Genomic DNA, 12445 nt, shown 5'->3' on the forward strand with positions numbered 1-12445 from the left:
AAACACTGAAAACAGTCTTTCCTTCATTGGAAAAATGAATAAACTTGCTTATTTTTTAAGTAGACTACTATACAATATTTAAATTTATAAATTTTATCAGTATAGATAATTCTCAGCTCCCTTACATGAAAAAGCAAGTTGCAAAAAGATACAGTATGATATTGTATTTAAAGCCTGAGAACATGACAGATGGTGCTATGTATTGCTTTACATACATGCAGATGTAATGAATGTATAAATATATGCCTTCTAATAATAATCATTAATTTCAAAATAACATGAGCTCTGGGGAGAGAACAAGGAAAATGAGACCAGGAACGAAGAGGTATATTTAGGGACCTTCACTTTATTCATTCATCCTTTTTAAAAACTTTATTTTTTAAGACTGTTTTTTAGAGTATTTTTATGTTCACAGCACAATTAAGAGGAAGGTACTGAGATTTCCCATATACCCTCACCCCCACGCGTGCACAGCCTCTCTCATGATCAGCATCTCCCAGCAGAGTAATACATTTGTTACAGTTGGTGAACCTGCATTGACATGTCATAACCACCCAAAGTCCATAGCTTACAGTAGGGTTACTCTTAGGTTTCTGCATCTGTGAGTTTGGACGAATTTATAATGAATGACGTATTTCCATCATTATAATATCAAACAGTATTTTCATGGCCCTAAAAATCCTCTATGCTTTGCTTATTCATCTCCACACTCCCAGCCCTGTCAACCACTGATCTTTTTATTGTCTCCATAGTTTTACCTTTTTTAGAATGTTATATAGTTGGAATTCTACATCATGTAGCCTTTGCAGATTGGCTTCTTTCACTTAGTAATAAGCATTTAAGTTTCCTCCATTTCTTTTTTTTTTTTTTTGTGGTACGTGGGCCTCTCACTGTTGTGGCCTCTCCCCTTGCGGAGCACAGGCTCTGGACGCAGAGGCGCAGCAGCCATGGCTCACGGGCCTAGCCGCTCCGCGGCATGTGGGATCTTCCCAGACCGGGGCACGAACCCGTGTCCCCTGCATCGGCAGGCGGACTCCCAGCCACTGCGCCACCAGGGAAGCCCTCCTCCATTTCTTTTCATGGCGTGATAGCTCTGTTTTTTTCAGTATTGAATAATATTCCATTGTGTGGATGTACTACAGTTCATTTATCCATCCACCTAGTGAAACATCCTGGTTGCTTTTAAGTTTAGGCAATTATGAACAAAAGCTGCTGTAAACATCTTTGTGTAGGTTTTTGTGTGGACATAAGTTTTCAGCTCCTTAGGGTAAATACCAAAGAGCACAATTGCTGCATTGTACGGTAAGAGTATGCTTAGTATTGTGAGAAACCACCAAACTGTCTTCCAAACTAGCTTGACCATTTTGTGTTCATGCCGTCAGTGAATGAGGGTTTCTGTTGCTCCCTATCCTCACCAGCATTTGGTGTTATCACTGTTCCAGATTTTGGCCATCTAATAGATATGTTATGGTATCTCAGTGTTGTTTTAATTTTCATTTCCCTGATGCTGTATGATATGGATCATCTTCTCCTATGCTTATTTGCCATCTGTACATCTTCTTTGGTGAGGGAGGTGTCCGTTAAGGTATTTGGCCCATTTTTTAATTGGGGGTGTTTCTTACTGTTGTAAGAATTTTTATTTCGGGTAGCAGTTTTTTCAGATGTGTCTTTTGCAAATATCTTTTTTTCCAAGTCTAAGGATTGTCTTCTAATTCTCTTATTTGTCTCTTCCAGAATAGAAGTTTTTAATTTTAATGAGGTCCAGCTTATCAGTTATTTCTTTCATAGAACATGTCTTTGGTATTGTATCTAAAAAGTCATTGCCATACCCAAAGTCATCTGGGTCTTCTCCTTTGTTATCTCCTATGAGTGTTACAGTTTTGCACTTTACTTTTAGGTCTGTGATCCATTTTGAGTTAATTTTGGTGAAATATGTGAGATCTATGTCTAGATTCATTGTTTTGCATGTGGTTATTGAGTTATTCCAACATGATTTGCTGAAGATTCTACCTTTGCCAAATTTATTGCCTTTGCTCCTTTTTCAAAGATAATTTGACTATATTTATGTGGGTGTATTTCTGAGCTCCCTATTCTGTTCCATTTATCTATTTGTCTTTTTTGCTAATACCACATTGTCTTGATTACTGTAGCTTTATAGAATGTCTTGAAGTTGGCTAGTCAGTCTTCCAACTTCATTCTTTTTTGTCAATATTGTATTGGCTCTTCTGGTTCTTTTCTCGATATAAACTTTAGAATCCATTTGTTGATATCCAAAAAATAACTTTCTAGAATTTGGATTTGGATTGCCTTGAATCTATAGATCAAATTGGGAAGAACTGACATCTTGACAATATTGATTGTTCCATCGATGAACATGGACTATTTCTCTATATACTTAGTTCCTCTTTGATTTTGTTCATCAGAGTTCTGTAGCTTTCCTCGTAAAGATTTTGTACCTATTTTGTTAGATTTATTTATACCTAAGTATTTCATTTGGCCGGGGGGTAACACACATGATATTTTGTTATCAAATTCAAATTCCACTTGTTCATTGTTGATATATAGGAAAGCAATTGACTTATGTTCATTAACCTGGTATCTTACAACTTTGCTATAATCACTGATTAATTCCAGGACTTTTTTGATTGGTTCTTTCAGATTTTCTACACAGATGATTGTACCATCTGCAAACAAAGACAGTTTTATGTCTTACTTCCCAGTATACACCTTTCTTTCCTTTTCTTGCCTTACTGCATTAGCAAGGACTTCCAGTATAATGTTGAAAAGTGGTGGTGAAAGGGGACATTCTTGCCTTGTACCTGATCTTAATGGGAACATTTCTCATCATTAAGTATGATGTTAGCTGCAGGCTTCTTATAGATAGTCTTTATTAAATTGAGAAAATTCCCTTTATACTTAGTTTATTGAGAGTTTTTACCATTAATGGCTGTTGGATTTTGTCAACTATGATCAAATGTATTAATGTGATTCTTCTTTTTTTAGTCTGCTGATGTGATGGATTATGTAAACTGTTTTTTTTTTAATTTATTTAATTTTATTTTTGGCTGTGTTGGGTCCTCATTGCTGCACGCGGGCTTTCTCTAGTTGCAGTGAGCACGGGCTACTCTTTGTTGTGGTGTGCGGGCTTCTCATTGCGGTGGCTTCTCTTTGTTTCGGAGCACGGGCTCTAGGTGCGTGGGCTTCAGTAGTCATGGCATGAGGGCTCAGTAGTTGTGGTTCGCGGGCTCTAGAGCACAGGCTCAGTAGTTGTGGCCCACATGCTTAGTTGCTCCGCGGCATGTGAGATCTTCCTGCACCAGGGCTCGAACCCGTGTTTCCTGCATTGGCAGGCTGATTCTTAACTACTGCACCACCAGGGAAGCCCTGTAAACTGGTTTTTGAATGTTGAACCAGGCTTACCTACCTGGGATAAATCCCATTTGATTATGGCATAAAATTCTTTATATACATTTTTAGATTTTATTTGCTAATATTTTGTTGAGGCTTTTTACATCTGTGTTCATGAGGTAGTGGTCTCTAGTTTTCTTTGCTTGTAATACCTTTATTATCTAGAATAACTATTCACCATCTTGTTATTTCTGTCGACTTTCGGAATGCTTCTTTCCTCAAACTTTGAACGCTTTTTTTGCTCTCTGGCCCAGTATGCACCAGGTTCACCTTCTGTTTTTACCGCTCCAGGTACGGAATCACTTTTTTCTTCAGTAAGCCTTGGCTTCTTTTATTGGGGAATGGTGCATAGAGATTGAAATTTGGATATCAGGCATGCTCATTTCTATTAAGGAGTTGTCATCTCTCTGTCCTTTAGTGAACAGAATTGACAGATACCTCCAATTCCCATTACTCATTTGTATCTTCGTTCTGTTTATAGTGAGAACCTTCATTTGCACCATTCTCAAATAGACTTAGTTTCAATATTATATATTGAATATATATAATATATATAATATTGAATATATGTAATATTGTAATTTTGAATATTGAATATAATTTTGTAATATTGAATTTTGAATATATTGTAATTCAATATTACAATATCAAGCAACACATCTATTAAGTAAAATACAATATTTCTTTGTGATTTTTTTTGCCCCTAAAATATATCTTACTAAAGTCAGGATGCTGTAATTAAAAATTACTTGAATTAATTATTTTCCTGTGTGTGGTGGTTGTATTATTAATTTGAAGTACCATTAGTTTTATGTGTTACTGTATTTGTTTGTATTTAGTTTTAGAGTTTGCTTTTTTATTCTTTTAAAATTTAAATTTATTTTGAAACATCAGCATATAAGACGTTTGTATGGTTCACAGAGACTCACCGCTTTTATTCCTGTTCCTTTCACCTGGTACTACCTCCCACCTCTTCAACTCCTCCTTCTAGGAAACCTTTCTTATTAATTCCTGTTTTCTGTATTATCCTTCCTGGGCGGGTGCGTGTGTGTGTGTGTGTGTGTGGTCGTATTTTCCTTTCTTAAACACAAAAGATTAAGATTCTTTTTTATGTCACTTATGAGAAATTATAATTTCTTCAAAAAGGAACTTCTCATCTTTTAGCCTGTATGTGCTTTTCATAATAACGTATCAGTACATTTTGTTATATTTGGAAATTTTTATTTTTCATGTTTTTCTCTTGCTCATACCAGGGGCACCTGGACGATCTACCATGCCAGCCCCAGGAAACACTGCAGCGTTTCGTGCTTCCCTTTGGACCAATATGGAGAAACTTGTGGATCATATTTTTACTGTTTGTGGCCAGGTAAATATTTGAGAGAGTGAAAATAACATTAATTATGGGTTAATTCCTGGTTATTCTAAATTGTGTGACCTTGGGCAGGTTTCTTAAAATCTCTGAGAGTTCAGAATACCTACATTAGCTAATTATAATATATGTAAGGGCTCTAGCAAAATGTCTTTTCCCTTCCCTTAATGTTTCTAATGCCTATGCTTAATACTTGTTTCATTTGAAAATACTCAGTTATATACATTCTCCCTCTCTTCGCCCTTTTTAGGTACAACATCTGCAAAAAATATTAGCCAAGAAGAGAGACCCTGTCTCTCACATTTGTTTCATTGAAGAAATAGTTAAGGTATGTTTAAATGAAAGTATTTTTATCTCTTTATAAAAGAATGCAGGAAGATAATGAGCCAGCATTATTTGTGTTCCTGTCTGACAGAGAGGCTACGTGTTAGATAGCTAAAGGGAAGTATATTTCTTGACAACCACAAATTTTCTTTGCATGTTTGTTTATTGAGTAGATGCTAGCTAATACTATTTATAGAATAATTTCTCAAATGCATATAGTAATTTCCCATTTTTTAATAATATAAATGATTTATTGTAAAAGTTTTTTAAAGTCCCGATAGAGAATAAGATAAAAATTTTTGGCATATAAGAGATTTAATTAGTGGTTGTTATAATGCCTTATAAAGTCTTTTCTGAAGATGGTACAATCCATTCAGTTGTTAATTTTTCCTATAAAGCACTTTAATGTATTATTTTTTCATATTCTAAAGTCTCCCTTCTGTCATCTACCAATCTACTGGCCTCGTGGGCACAAGAATTCCTTCCATGCATAGAAATCCCTGACTCTACATTTTATTCATTCATTTTGATATGTTTTTGATAGTGATGAATGGAATAACTAGATATTCTGTTCATTAAATCTTAACACCTAGTGCTCCAAAGAAAAAGATTCTCTAAGTTTCTATCATCGAGGTGTAGGTAGTTTACTTTGTAGTTCAGAATTTTAAATATTTTATTTCCTGTGTTGGGGATCTCCAAAACCACCCCCAAATTTGGTGATTTGCTAGGAGGATTCATAGCACTCAGTACATAGTCCTGCTTGTGGCTGTGATGTGTTATAGTAACAGTATATAAACCAAGTCAGACAGAGAAAGACAAATACTGTGGAATCTAAAAAACAAATGAACAAACGTAACAAAATAGAAATTAAGTTACAGATACAGAGAACAAGCAGGTGGTTGCCAGAGGGGAGCCGGGAAGGGGAAATTGGATGAAGGCAGTCAGAAGGTGCAAACTTCCAGTTACAAGATAAATAAATACTAGGAATGTAATGTGTAGCATGATGAATATAATTAATTAATATAATTAAGACTGCTGTATGTTATATATGAAAGTTGTTGTGATATTGCTGCATCGGGCAAAGTTTCTACATAAAAACTCACATATCAGTTCTTGTCAACAGTTATTATACTGGATGAACACTGGGCGAGGTTTTAAATGCATCTGAATTATTTCTAACTAAAAAGGATTATGAGGAATAGGGATATATGCTTTCATTGTATTCGTCCTTTTCATTTACTTAAAAATATTTCTTATTTAATTAAAGCCAGAGAAGATTGCTCTTCCAAATATCCTTCTTACGTTTTTTAAGACAGTAGTCGTACACAATACACACATACATATTTACATTTATTATAAATTTTAATGTAACTTTACAGTTTAGTTGTTGTTTTTTCTTATAAGGTGATATTTATGAATAAAAATTTAGTCCCTCTTGGGATTCAGTATACTCATCTATATTCAGAATAGATCAATCTTTTTTGGAAAGTCCAGAATAACTTGTGACCCTGCAATTTTGGGAACTCTAGGACAAAAGAGAAGTAAAAATACTCTAAGGAAAATATGTCATAAATTGCAAAGATAGCACATAAAATTTACTATATTTGCTATAATTTCTTTAGTCTTTTCCTTCGTTAAAAAGCTGTAAACAGATATTTTTGCTAATTATATAACTACAGTGTAAGAGTATTATTTAGTTAAAATAATTATCAGTGGCAGTAGAACCTTTATAAAAAGTATAGGATTTTTACAATGATTTGAGGCCCAAATAATAATCCTTAAAATCTGCATAAAATTTTAAACTTGAGTAGGTGATGGTATATATCTTGGGTCATTGAAGAGCAGTTTCTGAACCAAGATCTCTAAATCATTTTGTAATCTGTTTTTGAGGAAAATGTTATAAACAGAATGTTCTTACACTACTAGGTTTTTTTTGCAGCTTCAAGATTTTTAAGGATATATCCTGGTATTGAAAGTTCTTTTTAATTTAGTGGTTTAGCCTTTTAAACCTCTGAATATATTTTTTAAAAATGAAAACAGTGTAAATAATTCAAGATGAAATGATTTAGAATTTATGTCATATGCTTTCTACAATATCTATGTAGAAATTAATGCTTTTTTCCTAGGAAGATAATTTCTAGCAAGTAATTTTTTTTTAGATTGCAATCTACCAGAACAGATTTTTTAAATTTATGTATTAAATTTTTTTTGTTGTTTTTTGTTTTTTGCGGTATGCGGGCCTCTCACTGTTGTGGCCTCTCCCGTTGCGGAGCACAGGCTCCGGACACGCAGGCTCAGCGGCCATGGCTCAGGGGCCCAGCCGCTCCGCGGCATGTGGAATCTTCCTGGACTGGGGCACGAACCCATATCCCCTGCATCGGCAGGCGGACTCTCAACCACTGTGCCACCAGGGAAGCCCCTGTATTACATTTTTATAAGTTGTAGTCCACATTTTGAAATTCACTGAAAGCTAAATTAATAGATATTTTCTCTTTGGTTTATAATTTAAATATAAATGAAATTACACTATTAATTTCATGTCAAGTAGGAAAATTAAGAATTAATTTTCCAGGTTTCTTTGTTTTAAACCACTTGATTCTAATGCTTCTGTAATTAACTATAAAGTGTGATGGAATTTCCGTGTTTGACTTCTTGCCAACTTGTTTCTTTTCTACAAAAACAAAACAAAACAAAACAAAACAGTACTTTACATTTTCCTTTGTTAAGTAATTTTTGTAATTTATTATTCTTTTGCTGTAGTTCAATACCTGTAGATTTCTTTAAAAAGTAATGATTTTTATTTTTTAGAACAGCTTTAGGTGTACAAAAAAATTGAGCAGAAAATACATCTGATACTTGCTAGGTTATCATAACATCTCTTGTGCATTATACAAAACTTATAAATGTACTACATAGTGAGCTAATCCTAATGTAAACTATGGACTTTAATTATTAATAATATATCAGTCATGGTTCATCAGTTGTAACAAATGTACTATACCAATGCAAGATGCATAATGCATTATGCAAATACATAATTTCCTGCGTCCACCATTTATAGTATCATGCAAAAGAGGTTCAGTAGTTTTTCTTCCTTAAAAATCTTCTATGCTCCACCAGTTCATCCTTCTCCCACTTATCTCCTTAACCCCTGGCAACCACTGATCTTTTTACTGTCTTTAGAGTTTTGTCATTTTCAGAATATCATGTAATTGGGATCATACAGTAGGTTGCCTTTTCATACTGGTTTCTCTCACTTAGTAATATGCATTTAAGGTTTCTTCGTGTCTTCATTGCTCATTTTTTTAATCACTGACTGATATTTTACTCTGTGGGTATACCTAGTTTGTTTACCCATTCACCTATTGAAGGACGTGTTGTTGCTTCCATTTTTTGGCAATTATGATTTAAATTGTTACAAACATTCATGCACAGATTTTTGTGTGGATATAAATTTTCAGCTCATTTGAGTAAATACCAAGGCACGTGATTGCTGTATCTTATAGTTAGACTATGTTTAGCTTTGTAAGAAACCGCCAAATTGTCTTCCGGTGTGGCTGTATTATTTTGCATTCTCATTAGAAAGAAACAAAGTTCCTGTTGTTCCACATCCTTGTCAGCATTTGATATTGTCAATGTTTCGGATTTTAGCTATTCTAATAGGTATGTAGTGGTATCTCATTGATTTAATTTATATTTCCCTGTGGATTTTTTAAAAAAAATTATATTTATGGGAGAAACTTGATTAGTTAAGTTCCTAAGACTTTATCTGTAGGCAAATGAACTGCCTTGCCATGCTCATTATTTAAAATTTATCTGTTACAGTCAATCCAAGTGCTTAAAATATCTTAAAATATTCTAAGGTAATTTTTATAGGATTAAGTATAGTTTTTTTTAGCATTTGGACAGCCAAATAGTTTCAAGGTTACATTTCTGAATACCTCTTCAAATAGTGTTAAAGGCAGGACAGTACAGTGATTAAGAGCTGGGTCCTTGGGCCCTGGTATCAGACAGAGCTAAGATTTCCTACATTGATTATGCAACCTTGGATAGGTCCTATAATCTTTAAGACCATCACATATCAAATGGAGGTGGTAATACTACCTATAAGCTGAGGTTTTCTGAAGGAAAATTAGATAATGTAGACTTAATTCAGAGATGGGCTCATTAATTTTCTATCATGATTATTATTTCAGTCTTTTTTTTTAAACTTTGAAACTTTTATTTAGGGGTCATAAAGTTACCATGTGCATGGTAATAAAAAACCTTACTGTGTGAGAAGGTCAGTTTTTTTTTAAACAGTTCTAATAACATGATATGCATGTATATTCATGCTGAGAATTAGAAATTTAAGAAATCTTGTTTCCTTAAATAAGGCAGTATCAAGGATTTACTATGAATGTGTCATGATTATATGTCTCACTTTACTAAAGAATCATGGGTTTATGATCTAACATTTGGTAATTCTGTAGTCATAAAAACAGCGAGGATGGTTTTCCTTCATTCTGTTCTGTGAGGTCTTGTGAGAATTATTAAATCATTTATATTCTTTTAGTAGGCAAAAAAATGGGTTTACTTTAAAAACGTTTAGTTTTGAGGTTAATATTGCCAAATCTGCCTTGCTGTTTGTTAAGATATCTGATTTCAGATGATAGAGAGAACTGTACATATTAGTATTCAGAGTCTAATCTTAGGTATGTACAAGAGGAGAAAAAAACCTACATGATGATAGTTTCTGGAATGCTTTATTAGTTCAGGAGGTTTTGTAGTAGATGTTTATCATGTTATAAAGAATACATCATAGCGTAAAGAGGGCATAAATGCACTGAGTATAAAATAAAACTGGGCCAATTATATCAAGTATAATAAATCTTAAGAATACAGTGTTAATGTAAAGCCTTTTGAAAACTTTCCCTTAATTAAGATAACTAATGCTGCTTCTGCTTAATTTAATAAATGTTCTGGCTAACTTGTAAAATTAGCCTGTTATTTTCAGTTCATACTGTAAAGTTGCAGACACCTTTATACCTATCATATTAATTCTTTATGGCATTTAAGTGTGGGATATACTTCTTTCCCCTTTTTATATTGTATTTCCAAAGATTACTTGAATGGATAAATCTTCTCATTTTAAATTAGATTTCTAGACTGTTCATTAGACATGAGAAATTCAATTTTGGTATCTTTTAAAACCTGTTAAAAGTTCTAGTATCACTATATAATCATCAGTACTATATATAACACTTTGAAAGTGAGTGTAGCAAATTATTGAGAAGTTATTCAGGATCCATACGGTGGAATACAGGTTGTAGATTCTCATCTGCAGAATTAAGCCAGTTTAGCTATATGTGCGAGTGTAGATATGATACTTTCATTTTCTAAGCCAGCATTTTTTATCATTGAACAGAATCTTTTAATCATGTGTGTAGGACGCATTAGGCTATATTTGGAATGTGTTCACCATTTTGCACAGCTATTAGTACTAACGAGGATTTCAACTATGAAAAAGAATGTTTTCTTTTGCCCTTTTAGATGTATCAGATGATTTAATTATAGCATTTAAGACTCAGAAAAAATTGTAGGGCACCCAAATTAGGAATCTTTTTAATATTATGAGAAAAATGTTGAACTCATTTATCAGTGGCATCGCAATTTGATTAAAAAATCAAGTGGCAGCCAGTTACATGTCTAAGTCAGGTATTGTCAATAAATTCTCTTACCTATAAAGGTTAGATTTTTGCTTTACTAGCATGGGGACCAGTTATTTTTAAAGGCCCTCTCCCTGCAGTAAAACAAATTTTAGATAAGTTAGAAAAGCATAATTTTTTTTTTTTTTTTTTTTTTTTTTTTTGGCTGCTCTGGGTCTTTGTTGCTGCGCGCGGGCTTTTTCTAGTTGCAGCGAGCAGGAGCTACTCTTTGTGGCGGTGCGCAGGCTTGTCCTTGTGGTGGCTTCTCGTTGCGGAGCACGGGCTTTAGTAGTTGTGGCACACGGGCTCAGTAGGTGTGGCTTGTGGGTTCTAGAGCTCAGGCTCAGTAGCTGTGGCACATGGACTTTGTTGCTCCGTGGCATGTGGGATCTTCCTGGACCAGGGCTCAAACCCGTGTCCCCTGCATTGGCAGGCAGATTCTTAACCACTGCGCCACCAGGGAAGCCCCAAGAAAAGCATAATTTGTAATGCACTGTTGGCCCTGCAGAAAGTAAGAGAATCTCTGAGGGGCATATGTATATACAGATATACATAAGCAGATAAAGTAGTTGAAACTGTAGTGGAGATTTGTGAGCTCTAAGTCATTGCAAAAGCTGGAGTTGCCCTGCAGTCAAATGTCCATGTCAATGATGGGATCAGTTCACTAGGCTCTAGCAAGGTGGAACAACGAACCTGATAGTCTTGCATTAAGCTGAGACCTGTGACTGCGGCAGACATGGTCCTTGGTTGGTAACAGTACCTACTCTCACAAACAAATGCAGATCCCCTGAAGAGGAAAGCATTTCTAGTTTTAGCTATTAGGATTCTCCACATGTTAAGGTCAGCCAACTATGAGCTCACAGTTAAAAATCACCAGTCCTATAAATAAACTAGAAGCATGATTGAGAGTCAGCAGGAAAAATAAACACAATTCAAGACAGGTTTTAGACTCCGAAAGAACTTCTGAAGGACACTATGGACTTCAGATGTTAGAATTAACTGACAAAGAATCTAGAATACCTGTATATGTTTTCGAAATAAAGAATGGAATAAAAAATGAGAAATAAGTGACTTAAGAAATGATCAGGTAGGTTTAAAGAAGAACCAATAGAACATTTAGAAATTAAAAATTAGATCATTGAAATAAAAAATTCAGATAGGTTAAACAGATGTTACGTAAAACCAGGAAATGAATTAGCCTGGCAGTTAGAATTGATGATATTATCTAGAACGCAGCATACAGACAAGAGTATGGAACAAATGAGAGGCTGAAAATTATGGAGGATTGAATGAGGCTTTAGTATGAGGCTAATTGGAAAAGGAAAGTCAGCAAACTAAAAAAGAAAAACCACATGATCATCTCAATACATGCAGAAAAAGTATTTGACAGAATCCAACATCCATTTCTGATAAGAATTCTCAGCAGACTAGGAATAGAACTTTCTCAACCTGATAAAAGGCATTTAGGAACAATGAACAGGTAAAATCATATACAATGGTGAATACTGAATGTTTCCCCCTTAAAATTTGGGAGAGGACAAGGATTCTTTATGCTCTCACTACTTCTGTTCAGCATTTTCCTAGCTAGTGCAATGAACAAGAAAAAGAAATAAAAGGCTTCCAGTTTGGAAATGAAAAAGTAAAATGGTCTTTATAT

The 12445-nt window shown here is 34.3% G+C and overlaps 1 protein-coding gene across 4 annotated transcripts in view; it reads left to right on the forward strand.

Moving 5' to 3' along the window:
• The window catches only part of COG5 (component of oligomeric golgi complex 5), a 283948-nt gene that overhangs the window by 157757 nt on the left and 113746 nt on the right, over positions 1–12445 (forward strand). For all 4 annotated transcript variants that reach the window (XM_019940610.3, XM_033862890.2, XM_019940605.3 and 1 more), the window contains 2 exons: positions 4662–4774; positions 5028–5105. In XM_019940610.3, coding sequence (XP_019796169.1) covers positions 4662–4774; positions 5028–5105 — 191 coding nt within the window. The remainder of the gene's footprint in view (positions 1–4661; positions 4775–5027; positions 5106–12445) is intronic.

Source organism: Tursiops truncatus, chromosome 9 (assembly GCF_011762595.2).
Source record: "Tursiops truncatus isolate mTurTru1 chromosome 9, mTurTru1.mat.Y, whole genome shotgun sequence".
In the NCBI taxonomy this organism is placed as follows: Eukaryota; Metazoa; Chordata; class Mammalia; order Artiodactyla; family Delphinidae; genus Tursiops; species Tursiops truncatus.